Genomic DNA, 26,951 nt, shown 5'->3' on the forward strand with positions numbered 1-26,951 from the left:
AGAATGGAGGCAGTGGGCTACCAGCGAGTGCTACAAGTAGACTTGGAGGTAAATGGGCTGATGGCAACTCAGGGGAGCAGGGAGGTGGCATGGCAGGTCGAGTATCCGCTCACGCGCACCCTGACAAGTGAAGTGCAGACTCTCATCCGTCTGGCACCGCAGGACCTGGGTGGCATCGTCCCACTGGCCATGGTGAGGAGTGACTGGTTGGAAATTGGAAGCATGTGTGCGTAAGGGAATATGTGTCGTAAGTTCAGCATTAGGCTAACTTAAAATAACCCATCAACACTACATGTATTTGTTTTTTGAGTGTGTTATCACAGATAGTTAGAGCCACAGTAAGTTTTCAAAGTTGTTACTTCCAATGTTATAAACTTTTTACTACTTTGGGGGGGGAATTATTGTGTCTGATACTTTACCCCAAACCAGTCGTCAGCAACCTTCAACATCAAAAGAGCGATTTGAGTTGCTCCTACCAAACAACGAGAGAGAAAAAGCAGCAGACACGGGTCATTTGGGGTTGACAGGGGACAGATGAAACTGACTGATGAAATTAGGAAAGGATAAATAATGCATATATTATATGTATATGTATAAGGGTTGTGGCATCCTGGTGATGCTTTTTATACTAGTCGTCCGTGTATTCAACTTCCAGTGCAGGAGTCTACATGAGACTAAAATGCTTCAAAAAAAGCACATCAACAGATTCGGTCAGACCAACTTTAGCTCTTGGACACTGACATACTGAGAAGAAAACAAAAGATTTATCGAGACACATAAGATAAACAGAATCTGGGGCAGACCTTACCTGGTAGAAACAGAACACACTTTGGCATGTGAAGAGCTCAAACAAGGGTAGCAGGTGATATATAATCCTACACAATGGTGGAAACTTGAGCTAAATGTGACCCATGCAGCAGGACAGTTGTCTTAAACAGATGAGACCGCATTTTTAAAAAAAAATGCATAAATGAAGTGCTTGTTGAAACAAGGTGACCTATATCCAACAAAGCCTGTTTTGCAATTGCAGAAGACAAGACTGAGACTAAGCCTGTGAACCTATCCCTGTGAAATCAGGGATAGGTTCCCCCTACTTCTACCCCACAGCCTTACATTGGTTAAGTGGTAGTCTGAAAGCAAAAGCAAGTGATTATATTAGATGTCTAGTAGCTTTTGAACTTATTTCCACCCAAAAAGTAATATTATATTAATAATATAACTCTCTATAATGTAGTGGTTTATGCATTCAACTAACAAGATCCCCAGTTTCATCCCGAAAGGAGAAACAGTCCCTTTGGGGTTGTATCAGGAAGGGTATCTGGTGTAAAACTCTGCCAAATCAATGCGGAGCTACCCGCTGTGGCAACCCCTTGTGAATGGGAGCAGGGAGCAGCTCAAAGTAGCTATTAATAAGATAAACTTTCAACTTGGTGGCCATTGCATTGAGGCTGGTGTTAATTCAGGCAGGCCAGAATATCAGCTGTTGGCTCAGCTGATTCCTTTCTACAAATCTAACTGGCAAATCTCATATAGCCAGTGCTTTTTTAGTTTATAGTTACTGCTGCCCTTTTACAAGCCGCTTTCCACCGACGTCTCCTCTGTTCTGCACAGGAGTGTTGCTCTTCTGGTTTTCCATATAACAGAACAGAACCACGTCAACAAATTAAACTAATTTTGAGTTTGACATCATAAAACCCAACACAATGCAAAATGTCTCGGCATCTTAATAATGCTGAGATGTGGATGCACTGGAAAGTTACAGAGCAAAAAGAGAGCTGTAATGAAGAAAACCTCACAAACGCCATTAGATTTGTGAGATCAACTTAAAGCTAAACATAGTACAAGATGAACACCCACATTCAATCATGTCTTGTAAGAAGATAGTTTTGGGAGGTTGGGATGGGCTTAGGGCACCTGGAGGACCCCTAGAGACGTTATCCCTGGAGGGCTTAACCCGGGGGTTGTGTTCATAACCTGGTTAGTGGCTCTGGTCGCTCTCAGAGGTTGTTCTCCTCGTGGCCGCGTGCAGCGGGGCTGGAGGATGGTCTGTGCTGGCGGACGTAGGTTACTGGCCTGGTGGCCTGGCTGCCCCTGAGTGGATCCGGGGCGGGCGTGGGGGTTTGGGGTTCGGGGGTGCTTCGCCTCCGTGCTGGGGCTCTGGCTGGGCCTTGGGGGCTTCGGTCCTCGTCGGTGTGTCGCCGAGGTTGTGGGCGGGTGGGTGCACGGGGGCTCAGCCCTGGCGCAGGGGGCCTCTTGTGCATCGGCCTAACCGGGGGGCTCTTGAACTGGCAGGGAGGTTGTTCCATCTTTGCAGGAGTCCACTCTGCAGGTGGGGGAGAGACATAGGAGAGGTGGAGAATAAACTTAACCTGGGTGTCTGTGTCTTGTGTAGTCTGGGAGATGATTGAATGTTGGGGTGGGTACAGTTTCCTCTGCGGTGGGGTAGGGTGGGCTGCCCCGGGTCCTGTGGGGCTTGGCGGTGCTGCTGCCGTAGGCCCCGGTCTGGATGGGCCTGGGCTCCCTTGCCTTGGTGGATACCAGAGGACGGGGGTGCCTATTGGGGTCAGCGGGGGAGCTGGCCCTAGGGAGGGACACCCTCCCTTCCCTTCTTTTCCTCCCCATCCCCGGCTGCCTCCCTCTTCCCGCTCCACCACACCCACCCACACAGGTAGGGCTTTGGGGTGCGGGTGTGTCACCAGGGTGCAGGGGAGACATTCCCCCCCTCTGTCCTCTTCTGGCCACCTGTGCCTCAATTTTATCTCACAACTTAGACATCCACGTTACTTACACTCTCATAACACACACACATATATATATATATATATATATATATATATATATATATATATATATATATATATATATATATATATATATATATATATATAGGGCCTTGAGGGTGGGCACGTTAACGGCGTCCAGTAGACGGTCTGTGTATTCAAACCTACCTCTGGCGCCGGTGCCCACCTCTCAATTTTAAATCCATGTAGACATTGAGGGTTCTCGGGAGGGGCCGTGCTAACACCTGCTGCTCTCTGGCAGCAGCACCATGCTCTCCCTTGTTTTAAATACACTTTAGAGCAACACGCAGCAACACTACACTTGAGCGGGAGGAGGGAGGTATGGGGTCTTAACACACCCCCGTTCTCTGCTAGCCATCGGGGCGGGGGGGCTGGGAAGAGATGCTGGCTGTCCAATTGGCCTCCCTGGTGCTGCGGAGCCTGGGGCGGTCTGCTTGCCTCCACCCCAGAGGGAAGGGTAACATCTCTTGGGTCTGGGTGCCGTTTCCACCTCTGGGGGTGAGGATACCTGGACCCGGGGTATAGAGTATGTTTGGGGAGTGTGATTGTGTGTACATGTCCATTTACGTTTATTCCTACGTTGGGTGAGTGCTGAGTGTTTGTATATGTGTGCATGAGGGTGGGAATGCATGTCTGTGTCTGTGTGTGCCTGTTTGTCTGTGTCTATATGTCAGGTCGGGTCTTAGACTCCAAGACTTGCCCCTCCGGTGGTCCTCCTTGGGCTCTTGCACTCTGGGGCCTCTGGATGTCTGGGGCCTGGATCTCCTCCATGCCTGCTTCATGCCCTGGGGGACAGGGCTATGGCTCTCTACATCCTCTAGCAGACCATTACATGGGGAAACCATTTGAATGCAAGCGCGCCGATCCACACAGGTGTGCACACGGGTGTTCACTGTTCGTAGACTTAAATCACACCTTTCTTGGCTGCTACTTCAAAGCACATTGTGCGCTGTCTGTCCTGCGTGCTGCACAACAACATTCAATATTTAGTATTTACTGCTGTTTACACTTAGCTAGATTAATGCGATGGTGTTGTGTATAGTATATTGCTTTGTTTTGTTTTTTTTGCTTGTTTTCTATTCTTTTTCTCTCAACAGGTGATCCCGGAGATATTTTTTCTTCCCCCCTTTCTCACTGTCCCTCTCCCCTTCTGTTTTTCTTTTCCTTCCTCTTTCTTTCTCCCTTTCCTATCCCTCACTCATGTCTGTCCCGTCTGTAACAACTGAAAATAAAATAAATAATAAAAACAAAGGTCGATCAAATGGACCAATACGGCAATGCCATGATGATCCATTTGGCAAAATAAATCCATTGGGTATCCTTGTTGGTCTTCAGACAACAATTCTGACGGCTAAAGAACCAAATGGGACAGGCGAAAAAAAAAGAAAAAAAAAAAAGATAGTTTTGGCAGTTACTTGGCAACTGCTTCTTTTACTTGTTTACTATGACATTCAAGGTCCAGTGAAAATACTTAAAAAAAAACGTTTCTTTGTAAAGAGTTTACAGCTCTCCCACACTAAAAACATTTTTATAATGTATAAACGATAAAAGGGATAAAAGCAGCATGTCCTGTTCAGTGAACAACAAGGTATTGTCTAATTAGGAGCAACTCTGTATTACATTTATTTTCATTTTCCATTTTTAGTCTTAAAGTCCACAAGTTTCTTAGCAAGGCCATTGTGCATTTTTTGATTCTGACTTAAAAAAAAAAAAAGTATTTAGCCTCTTTATAAAGAATAATAATTTGCCATATGAAAGTATGGCAAAGCAATCATCATTTATTAGTCCTGAAAAAAAAAACCCAGACCCAATTATTATTTTTAAAACAAAGCTTGGACTAGCTTCTAATCATCATGAAGCTTTTAAACGCCGCTCTCAATTTGCAGAATGAGAAGTTAAATTGAGTTGGATTTTAACAATCCAAATGTGGATGAATTGGCAAGTGGTTTATGATTGCTAACTGTATTATGATAATGACTGTGTAAACATAATGAATTGTTCTTAATTGTTTTTGAGGAAAATTGTTCTGTATGCTGAAGAGAGAATAGGGCAGTTTTATTTTTGTCATTGATTATGTCCATGTACAAATCAAAGGCTTTCAAGCACTTCATAAAGTTTTATCATACTCATTTTGTGAGGCAGCGGTGCACTGCTGATTTATGGTTTGTGGCGAGTAGAGTAGCTTTAAGGCTTTGGCTACATTTCTCCGCTTTTAGTGGCTTAATAAAAGAGAATGCACACTCCAATTATATTGTATTAAATAACAGTATTACTAAAAAGTTTAATGGACAACTAATTGAAAGAGATATGAAAAAAATGCAAAGATGTATTGTAATAAACATTTCAGAAAGTACTGACAGCGTGCAAACTTTGATTTAAGAAGAAAATGTGTCTTATTAAAGATTCAATAATTTGTCAATAGGTCTAATTAGTTAGCTGTTATTAAATCAATAGTAGTAGTAGTAATAAACATTTTCTGTCTTATTTCAAGTCTTATTTAAACATTATTTAAATGCCAATTAGTGTTAAAGTAAGCATGGGGTGGCACAGGGGCAACAGCAGGAATCTCGGGAATGCAGGCGACGGAAACGGGAAGTAAAAAAATGATCTGTCAAAAAAAAAATAATAGATATATACAGAGGGCTGGCTGGGAAATGAGACAAAGGCATGCTCAGGTGAGGCGGGAATATAATCAAGAAAGTGAGGAGACGAAACAAAGGCAGGAAGACACAGGAAAATAACCTTCAAAGTAAAACAGGAAGTTACTCTAAGACAGATAACACATTGGCAAAAAAAAAAAGATAGAAACCGGTTAATAGAGAAGGCGAGAGGAAATGGGAAACTCAAGGAGTAAAGCAAAACCAATATGTGTGACAAAAAACAGAAACAATAACATTAACAGTATGCCTCTGTTATCCCCCCCACCAAAAAAAAATACAATAAAATAAAATACAAAAAATTACAAAAAAATATGAGATCAAGAATAAAATTCTTCTTAGTTTATGTTTTACATATGACAGCTAAGAAGCATGAACAGCCAGCATCTGGGGTGGTACCTAAATACACCAAGGCTGAAGACCTAAAATGAACTAAGAGCCCACGCAACAAGAAAATGAATTTTTATGAAGGATAACGTAAAAGTGCACTGCAATAATGAAGGTAAATCTTAGAACAACAGTACTTTGCTATCTTTACTAGTGCTGTAAGTTAGTTAAAAATTGTGATTGTGTTTCTGGCCACACCGACACAGTGTTCACACACTACCTGCACCACTGGCAAGTTGGCCCACTTTACAAAAAGTCTGAAGGATCAACTACGTTACAAGGGTGCATAATGGTACTTCAACAGAGTGATCTAAAAACAGCAGCCCCATTTAAAATATTTAAGCAATACAAGAGAAGATCATGTGAATTACTCTTAGCCAGTTCTCAAAACGTTTTGCTCACTCCTCATATGTAGGACACTGTCTTGGTGCAGTCTTCAAGACGTTAGTTGTCTCTCTGACTTCTGAAAACAAATTCTGCTCTCTAAAGGGCACCCATGCTTCGACAGCACATATTGCTTGTTAAGTGCCAGCTAATAAATTAAAGGTAGACGAGTCATTGTCTGAGCAAACTGCGCCTTAGATGGCCATGTCCAGGGTATACACCGCCTCTCGGAGCAATAACAGCTGGGATAGGCTCCAGCCTCCTCCAAAACACTGAACTCGATAGGATGTGTAAAAAAATAGATGCACAGATGGATGGATGGGTGGATATATGACATCAGCCATCACCTTTGCGGCAGTATGTGTAGGTAGACACCAATCATTCCTGGCACTTAGCAGTACTTGTCTGGGTACAGAATGCCAGACACCCCTGTTCAAGAGAACTCTCATCTCTCCGTGAGTGCTTCTGGCCTTAACTCCCACAGAGAAGCTCACGCATGCTCACACTTACCCAATACCTCCTGGCTGCCAAACATGAAGTGTTTTTTCTTCCTTTTTTTTGTTGTTCTTACAGGGGTTTTTGAACAGCTGAAAAATGCCTAGAATTGCTTTTTAAATTTGTCATTTGTGTGCATGCACAAAAAGGTCAAGAAGAAACAAGTACAAACGAGTGGATAAGAAGGTGCATGTTTAAACAGAAGATGGGTGAGATTAGTTTACGCATACCCTGACATTTTTAATTTTCTTTCATTTTTACTGTATTCTGTTAATTCTACAGGTATAAGCTTTCTGCAGTCAGTGTTTAAGAGAGCAAGAGAGATCAGTATTGGATATTCATCCCGCAGCAATGGTCAAAGCTCATAATTTCAGAGGAGATGCATTTTCCAGGAATATTGAACAGAGCAATTTGTAGTTCAACCGATGACTCGCAATTTTGTGCCTTTTATGGCAGGACAGGATATTATACAATGCTAGATGAATACTGAAGACAATGAGGATCTTGTGTGAGTGCGCTAAGCAAGTAATTTAGCATTCAAAGCGTGTTTTTTTTCTGGAAATGAAAGGAGAATTCTGATGTGTAGATGAAATAATAGACTTGTAGATATATGTAATCTATTGCTACTAGGGATGCACCGATACCGATACTGGTATCGGGTATCGGGGCCGATACTGTAAAATGTGTGTGTACTCATACTCGTAAAAGTTAACTGATACCATGAACCGATACTAACTTATTTCATTAATCAGAGGGTGGCATGTCATTTCTGTTGTAGTTTTTTAGATTGGCCACTAGGGGGACATCTCGTGCTGAACAGGCACAGGGTTAGACGAGTGAGACTGGCGGCTCCAGATAAAAAAGAGAAACTGGAGGCTGCTGTAGCTAGGCTAAACAAAATGTCAGCAGTGTGGACCGGAACAGCCAACTTTAACTCAGGTTTTGGAAAAGCGATGAAAAATGTCAAGAGAAAATCCACGGGCAGTTTAAATAACAGAGGCTCTGACTCATTTTATCGCTCTGGATGACCAGCCAATGCCGGCCGTGGAAAACATAGGATTGCACCGTCTTCTCAGCATACTCAAGCAGCGATATGAAATTCCCAGCCGCCCACACATCAGGGAGATAATGGTGCCAAAACTTTCTGAAGAGGTAAAGACAAGCAGTGTATGCGCAATGTCAGTCCTTGGTTTAACGGCACAGTGGACTGATGATCCAGGGCAGATGGGGAGTTCCTCAATGCCAAATACTTTCTTTATTTTGTTTGTTTGTTTACAATATGGACACTCTGCAATAATTTAAAAGTTTATTTTATTCTAAACCTAATTTGTATTTATTTTATTCCAATCAGAAGTGTTTATTTATTATTCTGAAAGCTCGAGACAGTGCCAATAGTTCAGTGGTATTTTGTTAAATTACAATGTGGAGACTCTGCAATAATTTAACAGAAGTGCTTATTTTTCACTTGAAATTTTTTTGTTGTCATTTTTATTAAGATTTAATTTTTTATCGGCAGAGAATAAAATAAAGCCTGTCTTCCAATTCATTGCATTTGTGCGTGTGTGGTAGAAGTATCGGTTTTTGTACTCCGTATCGGCAAATACTCAGACCCAAGTATCGGTATCGTATGGTTTGTAAAAATTGGTATCGTTGCATCCCTAATTGCTACCCTTAAGAAAGTCAAAATCATAGAGCGATTGCATTGCTAATATTAAGTGGCAGTTATTATTGGAAAATTTGTGAGTTTAGTACTACTGAAAACTGCTTTCACAAGAGTGCAGTTTTTAGGAGTTAATACTAGATTGTATGGCTTGTTTAGATGAGCAGTTTTGTCTCCATTTAGAAACCCTCAGTGGCTCTCAACTTCAGTTTGTAATGCACTCCTGTTTGAAATCTCATAAATCAATACATTTAATAGAGGACAAGCACAGAGGAAGTTGTCTGCACTTAAGACACTGCTATTTTCCTCTTACTGTGTGAGAATTCTTGTGCATTACTGAGATACTGAACTGAACTCTGGACCTGTGAATGCCAGCTCGACGTCACCAAGATAAATGGCACTACATTGTTTGTGTTAAGTGATATTGGCTACTCTGATTTTAACGGGACAATCAAAGAAAACTGCAGGGCTGAACACAATCTGGCCCGGGAACAGACACGAAAAGAGAGACGATGGTGGTGTTTCATTAATAAGCTTGAAAGACGGTACATGCAGAGAACATGCCAGCTGAGTGTGCACTATTTTTACTGCATCCTCCCATGAATTTTTGATCCCTCTCTTGCTGCTCCCTGCCTCTCTGTTCTCTCATTAGAAGAGACAGCCAGTTGGCCCCCATAGCTCTTTACAGTACATCCCAAATGTAATCATTAGCATTTTATTCATAGCTTCTGAAACTCACTCTATTTCAAACTCAATAACATTCGCTTTGTGCTTACAGTCCCATAACATTATAATCAGCACCATTAGCAGGAAGCTCTGCATTAACTGTATTTGTGGCCGTGGTTAAGCACCTTTGTCTAGAATTATAATCATCAGGGCAAATTCAGATTTATTCATTTTGGCTCCATTCAAGGGTTTTCCTTTTTTTAAATGATTTATAGTCCCACGTTTAAGCAGTGTGTAAAGTTACAAAGCCCAAAGTCAGCACCAGAGAGAGTATTTCTCTGCTACAGAACTGAGAAACTTTCTTTGTAGTCAAGGCTTCTCATCTGTTAGCCTACCTGTCTTTGTCACTATGTAGGAAAAAAAAATAAAAAATGTAAAATACCCGCATAGCGGCTACTTTGGCACACTCTCAAGGAACAATGCAGTCTGCCATTATTTACTTTGAACAGCCTCTTCTGCTTTCAGAAAGTCTCATCTGCGATCAAAGCACAGCAAATGTTCTTTTGTTCACTTCAATAGTGAACACAAGAGTCTTCGTCCTTTCCAAGCTCTTGAAGAATGCAAGTTAACCAGCAGCTCGGAGAGTGCTCTTCCCATACTCACAGAATACTCATTACTTTTGCAGACCAGGTGAGCAATCAGGGTATAGTCTTTTTTTTTTAAGGGCGGAGGGTTAACAGGGGCTGGAGGTACCCCCAAGTTAAAATGATCTTTCATTAACAGATAATGATACTCTGAGCCAGCAAGACACCTCCCTCAGCGAGGGGTGCCTAGTCCTAGAACAAATTCCGTGTCAATACATGAAACAGTTTCTGAGAAATGTAACTTTCGGTTTGTCAGATTGGTCAGAATTCGCAGTGGTGCTTTAAAAAATCTGACATTCCTCAGATAACATTGGTGAAGCTTGGCGGGAAGTTTATCTGTGCCAATAATGGTGAAGATTGAAAGAAAAAAAGAAAGTGTTTTCGATAAATCAATTAAGTTGCCATGACTAGCTGCCATCTATCAGCCTTCAGGCCTCCTGTGAGTATTACAAGTCAAGAAAATAATTTTTTGGTTAAAGCAAATACTGTAATTCAGCAGCTGAAATACTACTTGGGTGACGGGTGAATGCATCGAAGTTTATAGTGCTTTTGAATAACAGGGTCCTGAATCCATATACAGTGGAACCCCGACTTACGAATACCCCGTTAAACGAAAAATTCAAGTTACGAAGGCACTGAACAGCAATATTTCTGCCCGTGTTACGAAATCCGCTGGCTCTGATTGGCTGAGCCCAGAATGCCTACAATGCCCACAATGCCTTCCAAATCTTGTGACAACCCCTTGGCTTTCATACTTGAGCTTCGCTGTTCCACTGGAACGACGTATTGTTGTTGCCGTTAGCCTATAGCCTATCGTTCACTCAAAAGGCGCAATGGGTGCTTCAACTTACGAGAATTTTTGACTTACGAAAGACCCTCGGGAACTAACTAATTTCGTAAGTTGGGGCTCCACTGTACCCAGTTTGGTTTTCTCATTTCCTGTCCTTGCAATTTTAAGTTGGCAATCAACTTTGATGGATGAATGCTTTCGAAAATCAAAAGAACAAAAGAAGAAGAGAAAGCAGAAACCCTGTGTGTTCCTATGCTGCTTGGCTGCTTAAACCAAATCCAAAATAAAGGGTCGTATATCTATAATTTATACAAAGTGCTATCACTGCATCAGAACTCGCCAGCAATTTTCAAGCAAGATGCTATCAGTCATACTGTTTCACTGTCAGTAACAGTATTTGGAAATGACATGACAGAGCACTAATCGAGAAGCAGTGAGGCTATCCATTGGCATGCTAATGCCCTCAGGGCAACATTAGCCATCTGCTATAATGCCCCTTATAGCTTAATTAAGTCCTCTTGTGTATATATGGGTCTCTAATTTTCTGCCTTATCTTTATGCTGTGCTTTTTGAATAAATGAATTCTCTTTATCACTGCCGCTCTCGGAAAAATGTTCCTTATGCATCAGGCTTGTTTGTCATTGTTGATCCTGATCATCCTACAGCAAGCAGGAGAGGGAGATGAGACAGCAGACAGTCAGGGAGATCAAAATTAGCAAACTCTATTCAAATAACAATGTTTCTGTTATTTATTTAGTTGTTTAGGACTGTAATTTCTTTGCTTCTTCTTTTTTCCTTCCTTCCCTCCTTCTGTGTTATGCACATGCCTGCATTAGAGGCCAGCTGACACCAAAGCTGAGGCTCTAAGGAAACACTTTATAAAGATCCTGCGGGGGGGGGGGAACTAAAACTGAGTAATGTCATACCAGTTTCGAAATCCTGAGAACGTCTTTTCTGTATAGCAATTTCTGCATGTGCATGCTTCACTGAATCACTGAATCTATATCCTATGCAAGAACGAAATGAAGGGTGGCTCAAAACCTTTGCACAGTAGTGTAAAATAGCAGTGTGTCAGCAAGTACCTTCATATTATTGACACACAACTTCTAAATCTAAAGAATGTGAACGATCACATTGGTTGGACTCAAAAACTTTTTTTTCAGGGTGGGTTGTGTAACAGTGAGCATGAAGCAGAGCGGCAGAGAATGAGGATGACATGTGTGCATATCCTCTGTACTCACACACAAACTATTTCACTTCTGCCGCCCAGCATGTCTCTCTTGCCTCTCTCAGGGCCCAAGATATGTATGTCAGTCAGGCTTTACTTTGAAGTTAAGCCTGTCCGTTCTGTCATTTGTTGTGGTTTGTTTACTTTTTTGCTGGCTTGCCTTCCTTACCCTTTCCCTCATTCTGTCAGGCTGGGTTGAGGGTCTTTTATTTGGCCAGCATGGGCCATGGTCCAGTATAGTGCTCTCTGGTTTATTCTAATCAAATGGCCTCAGCCAGAGACAGGAGAAAGGTCCTCAGAATATGGACAGGCTTTATCAGCGACAGCCAATTTATCACTGCTGACTTTGGCATTTCCTCTCCTTATGTTAAAGTGAAGTATGAGGCAGGAAAAAACAACAGACGCTTAATATTTAATCTTACTAAAAGTATTTAGAGCTCACAGTACACAATAACAAACCCAACCCATTGCCAGGACAAGAAGTTATAAATCAATATCTAATTAATGAGGAGAGTATAAATCACTGTAGGCCCCAATTTAATAATCAATAGTGGTATTTCTTACTCGTGGTCAATGCAGAATGGCCCCAAACTGCCTTCAACTCTTTATTTGCTAATACTGCAATTATAGCTGCTATGCCAATTGAGGTAAATCAGCGGAGACGCAGAAGCTGATTATTCAGCTTATTTCGTCCTCACAAAAAACTCCAGATTCAATTGACTTTCAGTGTGTTTTCATCAAATACCTAGCTTACTAGCAAAATGTAGGATTTCTGCATACTCCACTGTAAGTACTGTGGAGTATTTTTGTTCACTCCCTAAAATGAAAACTCCAAACCCTGACGATTTGCTAAGTTTCAGCAGCTACACGTAAAATGACTGTCATCTTCCTAACTTTGGGAACAAAATAGTAATTTCCCTCTTTTGCTCGCTCCATCACATCACTCATCACTTCAGTTATCAGCGCCTTGCTCTGGTTTTTCTCCGACTATATAGCATTGCAGTGCAGAACACCTTAGCTGCTGTGCCTTTTTTCCCAAGTCATAACCGTAAAAGGATTACATTGTATGAACACCGCTCTCTCCTTCTGTTGTATCACCATTTCTAACAACAAAAAAAAAATAGTGGGAAAAAAGAAATTAAATCCTTAGAGGCATTGATTCCCCTGCCTTTGCTTTCATTTCATCTCCTACTATACACTTTAAGATGTTCCAAAGTTTTTGAGTGACAGTGAGGTGCTAGAGGGAATAGACTTTTTGATTGATAATTGATATGAACTGAATGGATGGAGTGCTGCAGTGGCAATATAAACCTACTGTACTGTTGGCCAACACAGAACAGGACCTGTGAGCTTCCTGCCAATCTCAGCTGCTTAGAAAACGGTTGAGCTGTGGTTTTCTGTGGGTCAGAGGCATCTGTTCAGTGACTGAATAATAAACAGCTAGCCATGGTTAAAAGGTGTTCTGGGCCACATCTAAGACCAGCATATCTTAGTTGTGTCCCTACCCTGCTTGTTTAAACCCTTTGAATAAGTCTATATGGATTAGTAGTCACTTATCATTATGCTGTAATTTCTTTTAACTCCATCTTTAGACCTCTTGTGCTTATAAGGTGTATCATAGCAAGAGACTACACACAAAATCACAATTTTATGATTTTATTAGCAGTAGTTTTTGTATATTGTTTTTTTTCCATAATAATAGTATTTTACTATTAATACTACCCTATTTCCTAGCGTTTGCTCTAGCATCCAAATACTGTTACTGTCAGTGAACAAGTTTGCAAAAAAATGTGAGGAAAATAATACGTTATAGGGGTATAAACTAGAGATGGCACGATACCACTTTTTTATATCCGATACCGATACCGATATCATAAATTTGGATATCTGCCGATACCGATATGAATCCGATATAGTGGTTTTTTTTAATCAATAAAACGTTTTTTTTAATATCTTGTTGCATTTTGTATAAGTTCATACTCAAGTTTAAATAAATAACAACACTAAAGCTATTCTGTTATACCTGTATGTAAAAAATACACTGCGCCGAAAATATTTCATAGTTCAGCAACACTGATCAATCTAATAAACTTAAACCTGCACCATCCTCCCTATTCTGGTATTTTAAAGAGTACTTAGCAGAAATATTAAGCAACCTAACTAATAGGGTTGCAAACTCCCAGCAAAAAAAAAAAATAGGGAACCACCCTCCACCTCATGATGCTTAATCGATGTAATCAAATTTAATTTGATGCAGGGGGGAAATGCACAAAAATAAATTATTTTTCAAGAATAATTAAATAGATCCAACATCTTTCTTCAACAGAACTGCAGACTGCACAGATGGTACTTTCCCAAAGGAAAAAGTAGTATAGCTTACTAGGGTATATTAGACTTAACAGTTACTATATACAGTAATGGACTTCTATATATTTTACATCAGATTAAAACTTTGGGTGTAAGAGTCAGACAATTATTTTTAAAAGCTAGACATTTTAAATGAGAATAAGAAAGAAAAGTATGTCTTTGTGCCCCCTTTTCCCTGTTCATGCCCTATCGGCCCCCCTGGCTAAACTTTGCTAGATCTGCCCCTGCACAGTTACCAGCCGTCAGCTGCATAGAAAAAGATCCTGGTGTAGAAAGCAATATTAAATAAATTCTAACAACAGATTATCAAGCTTAAACGTGCTGCTGTTGTTCAGCTGCTGGTTTCCTCTTTCTGGTGAGAAGTGGGCCAAAAACTAAGAAGAGAGACGGACTCGCGACAGAAAAGCCGATCAGCTGATCATTAAGCAGTTTCATGATTGAAGTAGCAGCAGGAGAGAGAGAGAGAGAGAGAGAGGCAGTCGCTCCATATATCGGTTGTTAAGCTTAACGTGGGAATGCTTTACAAACATTCAGAGATGAACTTACACTCTTGCTTTACTTCTCTCTGGGAAAACTTCCTCGGAGATGAAATGCTGGTTTGCTAGCTAGGCTACAAATACACACAGCCGCTCTATCACGTGATGCACACTGCTGCGACGTGCTACGGTTATGAGCCGAGTTACGCTGTGTAGCAAGTTTTGTGAGGTGCTTTTTTGATATTTAATGGATCGGATTACATTTTTTATTTCTCGCCGATATCCGATCCAGTAATTTGGGTCAGTATCGGACCGATACCGATACGTAATATCGGATCGGTCCATCTCTAGTATAAACATTAGTCATTATTCACACAAGCCTGCCATACAGAAGAGGGACTCCACTGCAGAGACTGGGAGGTTATCCAAAAGTGCAGGAACTTTAGGGGTTTGTTGTGCGTAGTCGTTATGTGTAAAAAGAGCCATCGGTTCCTAATTTTTAATTGGACTTGTCTGATCTGCGCAGGTCTTGAAACCAAAGTGGCAGAATAATAATGCCCTCTTGCAATAAAGCATATATATTAAATCAAAGTTGGGTAACAACAGCAGATTTTGTCCTTGAGCGTTTACACATTTACATACAGTAACTATTCTCCAAGCAGGAGTTTGTCTGCTACCTTACACATCATTCATCCGCAACCATATCAACCCCCACACACTCTATGCTTCTACCCCCTGCTGCTCAGAAATATAATGGCCTTTTATCGATTCTCCCTTCTCTCGCCTTCTTTCTTCTCTTTTCTTGCCCTGCTCTCTGCACTGCAATGAGAGGTTGTTAAGATAAGCTGCAGCATGAGAAGGGGGGAGACATGCCTCTTTTTTTTTTTTTTTTTTTTGAGCTGGGCAAAAAAAGTAGGGTGTCTTTGTGCTTGCAAGTGTGTGTCTAAGTTAATATGTTTACATATCTATACTGATATGTGGGTTGCTATGCAATATATGTAGCACTTTTATGTGCATGCGGAGGTGTCTGCGTTTAGCTGTTTACGTGTATGTGTGCGCATTAGTCTATAATATAGTCATTTTCAGTCATAAATGCTTATCTGCTGGTGTGTACAAGTACGCCTTGTCAATGAGGAATACACACCAGACCCTCTCATCCACAGGGGGGATATTGAACAGCCAGGCGGTGGCTGATGAGACGTAGGTGGGTTTTACAGATGAAGACGCTGACTTTGCTACCTCGTGCATCATTAATGATCTATTAAATTTCACTTTTTTTTTGTCATTATGTGGATTACATTTGATCTTGTTCACTACTCAGTTCTTTATGAGGATGGACAGTCTCCCCAATACATGCTGAAGATCATTAAGACCTCTTTTTTATCATGCTGGTCCAGTTGTAATGGCTCACTAAGCAAAAAAAAAAAGGTACTTCCCATTACATGTGGAAGTAGTGATCACACAGAGAAGACTTTTTATAGGTGCTTATTATCATCAGCACCATACAGTTAGCAGCAGATATATTCATCATTCACTGAGGAACACGGGCTAGAGTTTATATGGATGTCTCACTTGTTGAGTGTTGGCTTTACTGGAATGCTGGAGATTTAAATATGCTTGAATATCATTTGAATCTGTGAGAAACGAGCCTCACTTTCAAATCCATTTCAGGAAATGAATTGTGCGCTGTATATCCCATGCTTTACCATCAATATACTATAAATGATCTGAAACTCAAACAAGGCAGACTTGCAAGTTTGTTTGTCTTTGTGAAACTTGAAACGTACAAGAGGCTTAACAATTGTGCTTGTAAAGGATAGCACTAAATTGCTCACTTGCAGGAATTTGCCCTCTGTTCATTCTAACTTTCGGGTTTGTTTCCCTTGTGGCAGGCCAAACACATCCCTTGAGAAAGATCTATCAGCCAAGCAAGAAATATTTAAACAGAACAGCATGGAATCACCACCACACATTTCACCAAGGTTAAAAAGCAGTTTCTCTGTGTGTATGTCTGCAGATACGGGGGATAGTTAATGACAAAGAAAAACAAAAAGGCAACCGTTTTAATGAACAAATAGATGCCTTTGGCATTCACAGGCTCTTAGTAGTCTTATTTAAACTGTGCAGTGATGAGAATGATCTACTGTTATAGCAAATCTTCTATACGACGAACACACTGAGAGCTAAAGGATTACCAGGCATTGTCTTAATTGATCTCATTATCTTCTTCCTGCTCTTCTGTAAGGGCTGTCATTCTCAAGTGAATCTAGCTATAGCTTTGGAATGACTGCCATTTGGTGTGAAGCATTATTGTCATTGTTTTGTATTTTTTCTTTTAATTAAGATTGGTTCTGGGGAATAATGGTGAATAGCTGGGAAGACTCGAATAACTGTCATACTGTGACCTCACTGCAATGTAAACCAGTAGAGGGAACAATATTAGGCATCTGTTTACTGATCTGAAGAATTACCACTGTATATGTGATGTAAAGCCCTACGTGGTTCAAGAGGGGGCTGTTCAAAATCGATTTAAACTAATAAGTGATGTCTCTCGGGGCGGTATCGGCTGGGCTAAAGAGAAGACATTCAAATTAAAAAAATCAAGGGGAGAATGAGAAGTGAGCTTACAACATTTCTGTAGCCCAGAGCTGTGTTACCTGCTTCTAATCTTCGATTGAACCATCACACCCATCACTGAATATTGTATTGTGGGGATGTAGGTATCAGACTTTAACACTAGAATTACTGAGCCTTTTTTTCCCTGCTGCAGTCCCTACTACTAGATTTACTAGCCTGCGCAGATTTGCGTAAATTCCCCCCCCGACCCTAACACCTCTTGGCACCCCGCTGAGATTTTCACAGGTCTTCAGCTCCATTGTTCTCCTGCTTTTGTTGTGCAAAGACACCCTCCCCCAACCCCCAACCATGAGAGATTCAGGTCTTTCCTTCCCTGCAAGGCTACTTTCCTTCCTTACTTGCAGCGTACAATACACCATGGTAGTTCTTGTCAATCCTTGTCACTACATTGCATGCCTGCCCATAAACACATATACACAGAGTTGTACATATATTTATATAGCCACACCTTACATATTATGCATAAAGTCTAGTTATACACACACACACACACATCTATATCTATATATATCTATATATCTATATCTATATCTCAAATATATATATATATATATATATATATATATATATATGTATATATTAGGGGTGCAACGATACACAAAATTCACGGTTCGGTTCGGTTCGATACTTTGGTGTCACGGTTCGATATTTTTTCGATACAAAAAAAATGTTCATGCCTTTTTATTAATTTGTCATTTATTAAATTTTCACGACACATTCTGCACCACATCTCTGTGCGTTCATCATTTGTTTGAAGCCAGCTCACCTCCTGCAACCACTTTTCCGAGAATACGCGCTTCTTTTGTGGTTCGGACTCCTGACATTTCTTTGGAGGTGGAGGAACATCACAGTAATTGCTTAAAGGAGCTTCTTTGACATCTTTAAGAGTTCTAAACAAATGTCTGTCCTCCTCCAGAAAATCTTATGTACGCAAACACACGTTGCAACTTCTTATCTTGTGCACGTTTTTTATTTTGACAGCGAATGCGCACCTGCGGACCACTTATGTGCAGCCCTGGTTATTTAGCTCGTCATATTGCAGCCACAGAAATTCTTTTGTCCATGAAACCATAAAGCTGCACTTTCTTTTTGTCTTATAGTCTGATTTGTCATAACTTTTGCGTTTTGTCACTTCTTCACCCTGACCTGTCTTATTTGGCTCAGCAGAACTAAAATATATATCCTGCTGCTTTTACACACGCACTAACATAACGCTCAGCGATTCTCTGCGCGATCAACCTCTCACATGTTTAAGCTGCGGGAGATTTCACTTGTCATGTTTGCATAGTAAGCTAACGATTGATAAGACGATGTCAGAGGAATTGGTGCGCAAATTATCATCACTCACCAATCAGTACTGTCGCTCTCTATACACAGTTCACGCGATTGCAAAGTGAAAGCAGAAAACAAGCGCAAATTCAAACGTGATTTCAGTATGTCACATATTGACAGTGGCCGATGCCAATGACATAATTACCCAGCTACATTTCCGAAAGAATGCAAAAGCATTGACATATATTTTTCCTTCCTACGATAGGCCGACGGGCAGGGCAGAGATAGATTTTGGTAGCCCGACTGGAAAAAAGCCCCAGGACGTCGGGCTAGCGATTTTGCGAGCCCTGTATCTGATTGAGGAATCACTCATCTTTGGAAAAGAGAGTTTATTATGGAGAAATGTCTCTTTCCAAAATAAAAGCTATACTATACGCTTCTTCTGGGCTTCCCACTAGTGCTGTCAGCGTTAATCTGAAATTACATTAATGTCACAACACGGCAAATCTCCGTTAACGAGCTACCGCGGATCGCCTCAAGAGTGGGGCTGGAAGACGTCAACACATTAACGAGCTAACTGCGCTAACACACTAGTTCCCACCAATTGAGCATTGCTGGCACATCCAACATACTGTTTTACTTTTGTCCATGACACGCTTACCTTCAGGGTCATACGTCACATGAAAACCAAAATAGTTCCAAACGCCAGATGTGAATGAGGGTGGAGGAGGTTCAATTTGCCATGTTGCAACTAGCCTAGCTTCTGTCTCTAGCTTGCCCTGCGCTCAGTGAATCTGTGTTCGACTACTCCGCCTAGGCTGCACTGTCGAGCGCAGATCCACTGAGCGCTCAACACAGACAGCATCGTCAGAAGGAAAGTTGATAAAATAAATTAAAAATGTTGTATCGTTCGATACATATGCGTACCGAACCGAAAGCACTGTATCGAACGGTTCGATATCGATACGAGTATCGTTGCACCCCTAGTATATATATATATGTATATGTATGTATGTATATATATATATATTAGAGATATAGATATATATAGATATATATAGATAAATGTATATACATGTGTGTGTGTGTGTGTGTGTGTATACATACACCAATATTTTTGAATACACGTATCCATATTTATGTTTCCAGATTGTTTGTATAGTGCACTTTCTATACCGTGCTCTTTGTACAGTTTTTATTTAGCTGCTTTTGTCTTGCACTGTCCACTTTTTTGCAATGACAATGCAGATTTTCCACTTGTGGGACAAATAAATGCAGATTTGCTGTGTGTGTGTGTGTGTGTGTGTGTGTGTGTGTGTGTTTGTTCAACATTGGCATTTGTTTACTCAGATCCAAGGCAGGCAAAACCTCTGTGTTACAACCTACATAGAAAAGACACACATTCACAATATATGGGTACACAAGTCTTTTTTATTTCAAAGTATTTCCGACTTAACAGCGTTTGCAGACCCAGTGTCCATCATCCCTGCATTTGGCACAAGTGAATTTCTGACATGTTGCACAGGTAAACCTGCTGCAATTCCTGTTGCAGCTCTCTTGCACCTGGCACTGCGTTGTCTTTACAGTCCCTGGCACAGCAGCTGCAGCAGCTTCAGCAGCCTGCCTCTGTGCTAATATTTCCTTGAGCTGCATGAATCAGCAATGAAGTTGCTGAGCTAGAAGACTCAGAAACAATCTTCTTTTGCCTGTCCACCCTGTACATGCCTTGTACAAAATGTAGGCATTCACTGCCGCCAGGTCCAGCATATTGTAGAAAGCCGCTACTGGCCACCTGCGTGTTGCTGCTCTTACGGAATACATCCGTGCCATTTGGTCCAACACGTCTACACCACACTGTAAAAGCAGAGAGAGAGAGTTATGAGTATGTTTTTTTCTATAGGCCTGTATAGCACACATCAGAAAACATTGTAGCACTGGTTTAAAATTGTACACACATTCACATACCTTCATGTGGTTATAGTCTGCTATCGTGTTGGGTTTCCTCTTTCTGTCGTCACCGATCGTCACGTCTTGGTGCATGGAACTTAGAACACACACAGTCTTGTTTTTTTTAGGTGCATAAATTGTCAAGGAGACACCGCCACTTCTAAGCACTGAAGTGGAGAATACCTCTCGCTTTGCAGTATCTTTTGCAAGTTGAGGAAGTTCACGCCGGACTTTATTCACCGTGCCCAGTAACGTTGTTTTGCGCTGCAGCAGTCTGTGCGACAGTGACAGTGAAGTAAAGAAATTGTCCGTTGTGACGTTTCTCCCATCATCCAAAAACGGCTCCATCAGTTTCATGACCACGTTCTCTGCCAGCCTCTCTCCCTTCTGATGACTGGGGTCCTTTCCCAAGTAAGGAGATGCACTGCAGACATATTCGGTGTCCAAATCCTTGGCCATCCAGAACTTGATCCCAAATTTGTCTGGCTTGGTTGCGATATACTGTGTGAATGGACAACAAACCTTGGTAGGGAACAGCTGTTCATCTATGGTCATGTGTTCTCCTGGAGTGAAACTCTTAGCACAGTTCTCGTTGAAGTGTGTCCAGATGTCTGAGATCGCCGCAAATTTGTCTGTTTTCACCCGTTCTGCCCGCGTGTCCCTGTCATCAAATCGAAGGTGCATAATTGAAATGAATCTATCTCGGGGCATTGTCTCTTTGATTACTGACACCAGAAATCCTCCTGACCAGCATTGCTCTTACAAACAGGATTGAAATGAATGCCATCAGTTCATGAACTGACAAATTCCAGTCCGGCTCTGTTCTGCAGGCTTGATGTACCGTGCACTCTCTGATGGTCTGCAGCATTCCCAGGTCTAACAGGCAAAGGAAGCTTTGGAGCACACTTGTAATCTTACGTTGTCAGAAGATAAACAAATAGAGAATGGTAAATTTACATGAACCTCACTCTAAATGGGTTTATATAACCCATATGTAATATGGCAATGAGGTGTGAATGTGTGTCTTTTATATTTGCAGGTCAGTCAATGTGTGGGATATTTTGTATAGATACGGCAGGCATTTCTGAAAGTTGTAACACAGAGGTTTGGCCTGACTTGATTCTGAGCAACTCAGAGTAAACAAATGCAAATGTGCCAGGCCTCAAGGATAATGGGTGGTTTGCACAACAAAAGCTGGAGGAGAAACGAGCTGACGACCTGTGAAAATCTCAGCAGGGGTGATTAACACCTCGGGACTTGCACCAGAAAATAAAAAAGCCAGTAATTCTAGGGGGAGTTGGGTTTAGGGAAGTTACGCAAATTTGCGCAGGTTAGTAAACCTAGTGTTAAGAAGGTAGGAAAAAAATGCACGGAATAAAGATTTATATATATTTTCTTACATAGAAGTGTTGCATTTTTGATCGTTCAGAGATTTGAGAATCTTGTAATCATTCGAGTTATTTAAAAAATGCCACGCTTAGTTATTTCAGGATTGTTAAATGTGAAGACTTGCTGCTTCATACATTCTATGCAATGTAAACAAACTGAAAAAAGCATGCTTATTGACTGATGCAAAAGTCCATTTAAAAAATCGTTACTATTTGCTGTCAAAGATCTTTAAGCGAACAGTCACATAGCCTCACTTGTGCTTTGCAGGATCTCTGTAGCAGTAAATAGCACTTCTCACAGCTGCTGCTCATCCTTACTGTATGATGGGCTACTTGAACGCTGAGGTAAAAAACCTTTTGCAATAACTACAGTCTATAGTTGCGTGAGATTTGACCTTCGGATAATAAATGGCATTTGAAACTAGGTTCACACTATATAGAAGACACATTAGGGATATCACTATAAATATAAAACGTATTTTTTTTCTACAATACATGTTTTTAATGTATGCAAACATACATGAAGTGTTGTTTGGTCTAGCTACAAAACAAAAGACTGAGCACTAAAGCCTTTTGCCTAAATATTATGACCCCCAACCCCCACCCCACAGGCCAAAAGCTCGCCTATACACAGTGGGTGTTTCTAATAACCCTTGCCCTGCCACCACTGAGATTTTTGGTTGCTTTGTTTTACTTGCACTAGTGTGCAGAAAGCATTTAGGTAATTTTGAAACACACTGGTATTCCTGCCCTGTATTTGTATTCTTTTTTTATTTTAGCCAATTGTTATCCTGTTTATGTTTATGTATATAACTTGGAAAGCTGCCAGTAAGTAAATCGTGTTTTTCCAAGTCTACACATAAATGTCATATCATCTTACATTTAATTTGCCTGCAGTATTTGAGTATTAGCGTTACCTTTATCGTTGATATTGTTGGAAATGTTCTGCTCTTTGATGGAGCTCACAAAAAATATTCATAGCAACAAAGATGGTGGTCGAGAATAGAATCTTCTCTAAACACAAAATGATCCTGTGTATTTTTAAAATCAACAACACCAAAAGTTTGTCTAATAAGGAGGATGAAGGTGTCACTAGAAAGTAGCAATCAAACGTCGTCAGATCATCGGTTTCATGCTGGTTCAGCATCCCAAAGTGATATTATCATAGACTCGATTATTAAATATGGATGTAACTGCTGTTGGTTTTTAGAGCCATTTTCTGAAGTCTTGGCTGTATTATTGCATTGTTTCCATTGGCATCTGTAACCAGAAGTGACAAGAGGATGGAGTGCCAGAGGTTATCAGATACAGTAATGCTATAGCAAAATTGGTTAGTAAATTGTATCCATGGACTTGAGGGGTGCATCCCATGGAGACGGAGACCTGAGGAGGTATATTATGAAGAACGTTCACTAGTGTTTCTTTGCATTAGCTAGCTAGACAAAATGTGAAACCCCAGTCAGAGGTGACGAGTATCATGATGGTGGTTATCAGCATTCTCTGTTAAACCAGGCTTTCTGCATTAGGCTCGCTGCATGCTTCCATTGAGGATCACCTACTCCAATCAGAGACATCATCACACTGATGAATAATAAAGATCTATGAACATTATAAAGATATATAGTGAGCAGTAAAATGCAAAACTGGTGCTGAAAATAAGACAAAAAAGTAATGCTGCAGATGATCATTAATCTTCTGATTCCACAATCATTACAAACACGCTGAGCAGGAAGAAAAAAAAAAAACATTATTGACTTGTGTTTATTTTACCACTCTGTGCACACTCGCTGCTGCTGTTTTTTTTCCTTACAGGAAAGCTGCACAATAGAGCTCCGAAAATTATGATACATTTAAGGATTAAATGTTAGTCGGTGGAAAGGAGATGTGGAAATCCCTTTAGTTTATCAATGCAAAATTAATTTTCATGATTGAAAATTACTGGTGTTAAAAAATCTACTAATCATCTTTCTAATCAGAGCTCCAACAGCTGCAGTTTATGTAGTTTATGCATCTATAACATGCATTCCAGAAAATTCCTGATCATCCAGCCCCCTTTAAACCTGCTGAGAGCCAGTTTGAGTTGAGCACATATTACCATGGTGATTATCAAGGTAAAAAAAGTGACACTTTTGTGAAAACTCCGACCTTAAGCTCAACAGTCCTGGCTAACCTAATCTCCATTCATAGTACACCTCTCTGCTGATTTGTACAAAATAAAAATTAAAAATTAAAAAAAACACCAAAAGTGAAGCACAGACGTTTTGGTCCAGCTTTCATTATAATGAAGACACAGCACAAGCCTTGTTATTTGTCAGATATTATATTGTCAGATAATAATAAGGCTTACTGGCACCAATGCACCAACACCACAAACACTATCAACACGCTGTCACCAGTTAGCTGAGGTGAAGGCTAGCAGATTTAGAGTGGCCTTATCAACACCCACCTATCCCTCAAAACAGCCACACGCCAAAAGGGCTAAAGCGAAGTAAATTAAATCCTTAGTAAAATATAAACAGATGTGTTATAAAAAAACAAACAAACAAAAAAAAATCATCCGTTATTGTCAAGGGGGAAATCAACTCAAGCAATGAAAATTATTTGGTTGTAAAAGCATATTTTAGCTGTATTTTAACATTGGAATCTACAGGGACTGATCTGCTTTCAGAGCCAGCCTCGAGTGGCCTTTCAAGAACATACATGTTTTTCACACTTTCATGTTGGCTTGATTTTTTTTTTTACCCCTGGAGATTGCTCTTTTTCTCTCTCTTTTGCTCTCTTGCTGCTTCATCATCAACTTTCAGCCCATCAGCTGCTTTATCTAGTAGAAAATCAGCCAATGGATTCTTAACTAGGGGTAAAGCAGGATTGAGGCAGCAGCAAAAAGGTTTATAATAATAGTAATATTAAGAGTATGTGTGTGTTTCTTTCTTTTTCACCTTACAGGACACTGAAATTCTCAACACGGCTGTGCTCACTGGGCGTACTGTCGCTGTTCCGCTGAAGGTCGTCACTGTAGGGACGGATGGTGCGGTCTCTGATGTTACAGAGTCAGTGGAGTGCAAGTCAACGGATGAACAGGTTATCAAGGTTCGTGCAACATGAATTCTTTTTTTTTTCAACTTTATCTCATCCTTAATGCTCAGCTTTCTAGTGGCATGCAGGTAAGTTAACAGGAAGAATAACACTTCTGTTTGTGGGCTTCAAGAGTTTTTCGCACAGTGAAATGAAAATGAAGGTGCTCGTTTTCTTCTAGCAAAACATCAAAACATGTACCAAGATACATTTGTTTAATGGCAAGGGAAAAATAGAAAGCTGATTGAAAAAGTCAGATTTTAAAACAGAAACCCTAGAAAGGAGGGGGGGAGTTGGTTTATCCTTTTCTCGTGCTCCAATTCACCACCATGAAGTGCAGCTTGGCAGCTTTTTTGTGTAATCTTGGTGAGAAACAGACGGAAAAAAAACACTGATTACATACTCTATACTCGGCTCTTGTTTTAAAGGAGGAATAATTAACAATCATCATGCTGAAAGAGAGTCTGTATCCATACCACTTATATATTACATAACACCATCAAACTGTCAAGGTGACAAACTGCTCACCATGACTGAATATAGCAAGTTTTAAATCTCTGTAAGTTGATTTTCATTGGCTTTTAGAGGGCTTACATAATTAATCTGAAACCTTACTGAATTTTTGGGAAGTGCTGCAAAGGATTTATTGTTAACATAAAATAAGGAAATAATTGTGAGCTATTTACCACCACAGCAGATTTATTATCCGTCTCTGCGGCGTTATGTGAAAGGAGAAGCAAGAAAAATATAACTGGGGAAAAATAAGAAAAATATAAGTGTTTATTCTTGATTGTGAGTAGGCGTGATAAAAAAAGAACAGTGCTACAAGTGTGTTGTGTTTACTATACATGCATATCAGATAGAAGAAAAGAGGGAGATCTCTCAAAGGGTTTAATTATCAACTGAAGTAGTACCACATATTGTGACGCTGACCTCAGTAGTCTACTCCCCTGCCCGCTCGTCGGGTTTGAGAACAGTAAGCAGTACCCATCTTTTCTTCATACTATTTTCAAAGGCATCTCAAGATAAAACAGCTTTATTTTTCCCCACTTCACTGTTTCTTTGAGACTTTGAAGTTAAATCCTTCTTTTCTTTATTTTATATGTAGACAAAAAGGAGGACCCGAATGCAGACACAACCTAAGTTAAGCAAACTAAAGATGAGCTTTATTTCACTAAGCTGATACTTCAAAAATAAAGTCCAAATGGTGATAAGTAATCCAGATACAATACACAGGGGGAATTGATCTAAAGTTGATTGCAGCAAAGTGATGAGCCAAAAAGGGAAGCAGAGGAAGGCACAACGTGCTATAAAAGGAGAGCACAGGTGAAACATGAGCAAAGGGCACTTCTCTGACAAAGATAAGTGGGAGAGCAAGGCAAAGGCAACTGATGATCACAATAAGGGCAGAGCAGATAATTACAAGGGACAAAGAGATGGAGTAAAACAACAAAAGAACCCGAAGGAAATGTAGTTACCAAAAGAAACCCAAAGTGACAACAGTGGCACAAACATAAAGTCATTAAAGACAGGAAACTGGTAAACACTGGGAAACATAAGAGAGTTATATAAGTGTAGTGATCAAAAACACACATGGTGAGCACTGAGGCCGTGATCCTGCTCTTACAAAGTTCCGGTCAGGAGATCATGCAGGGACGAGTCCAGAATAAATGGGACAAGTGATCAATATCAGCCAAAATGTACAGTATACAATTTTATTATTTCAGAGAGTTTGCAATCAAATTAGACTATCATAATAAAAGACCACTAATGATCCACAATGTACCACAATTACTGCACATTGCCCGACTAACATTGCGCCTGGCCCAGTTAACATAAAAACAAACCCAAGTAAAAAAGAAGTTTTAAAATACATCAAACTAGGGAGAAAAAAGTGGAGCGACACAACCAGATGTGCAGCCCGTCCTGCAAGACACGAAAACGTGTAAGTAACCTGTCAGTGCACAAATAAAACATTTTTTTCTGCCTAACATTATATTCAAATACAATACCTTCAACAGACTGCTGTGCTTACTGCACTACATGATTAATGCCATGTTAATCATTACTAAAAAAA

At 40.5% G+C, this 26,951-nt stretch overlaps 1 protein-coding gene across 1 annotated transcript in view; it reads left to right on the plus strand.

The window, feature by feature from the left end:
* The window catches only part of LOC146514430 (transmembrane protein 132C-like), a 221,030-nt gene that overhangs the window by 159,893 nt on the left and 34,186 nt on the right, over positions 1-26,951 (plus strand). The window contains exons 5-6 of the mRNA XM_085168522.1: positions 3-192; positions 24,746-24,889. Of these exons, the coding sequence (XP_085024648.1) occupies positions 3-192; positions 24,746-24,889 (334 nt within the window). The remainder of the gene's footprint in view (positions 1-2; positions 193-24,745; positions 24,890-26,951) is intronic.

This window comes from Neolamprologus multifasciatus, chromosome 7 (assembly GCF_963576455.1).
Source record: "Neolamprologus multifasciatus chromosome 7, fNeoMul1.2, whole genome shotgun sequence".
Classification (NCBI taxonomy): Eukaryota; Metazoa; Chordata; class Actinopteri; order Cichliformes; family Cichlidae; genus Neolamprologus; species Neolamprologus multifasciatus.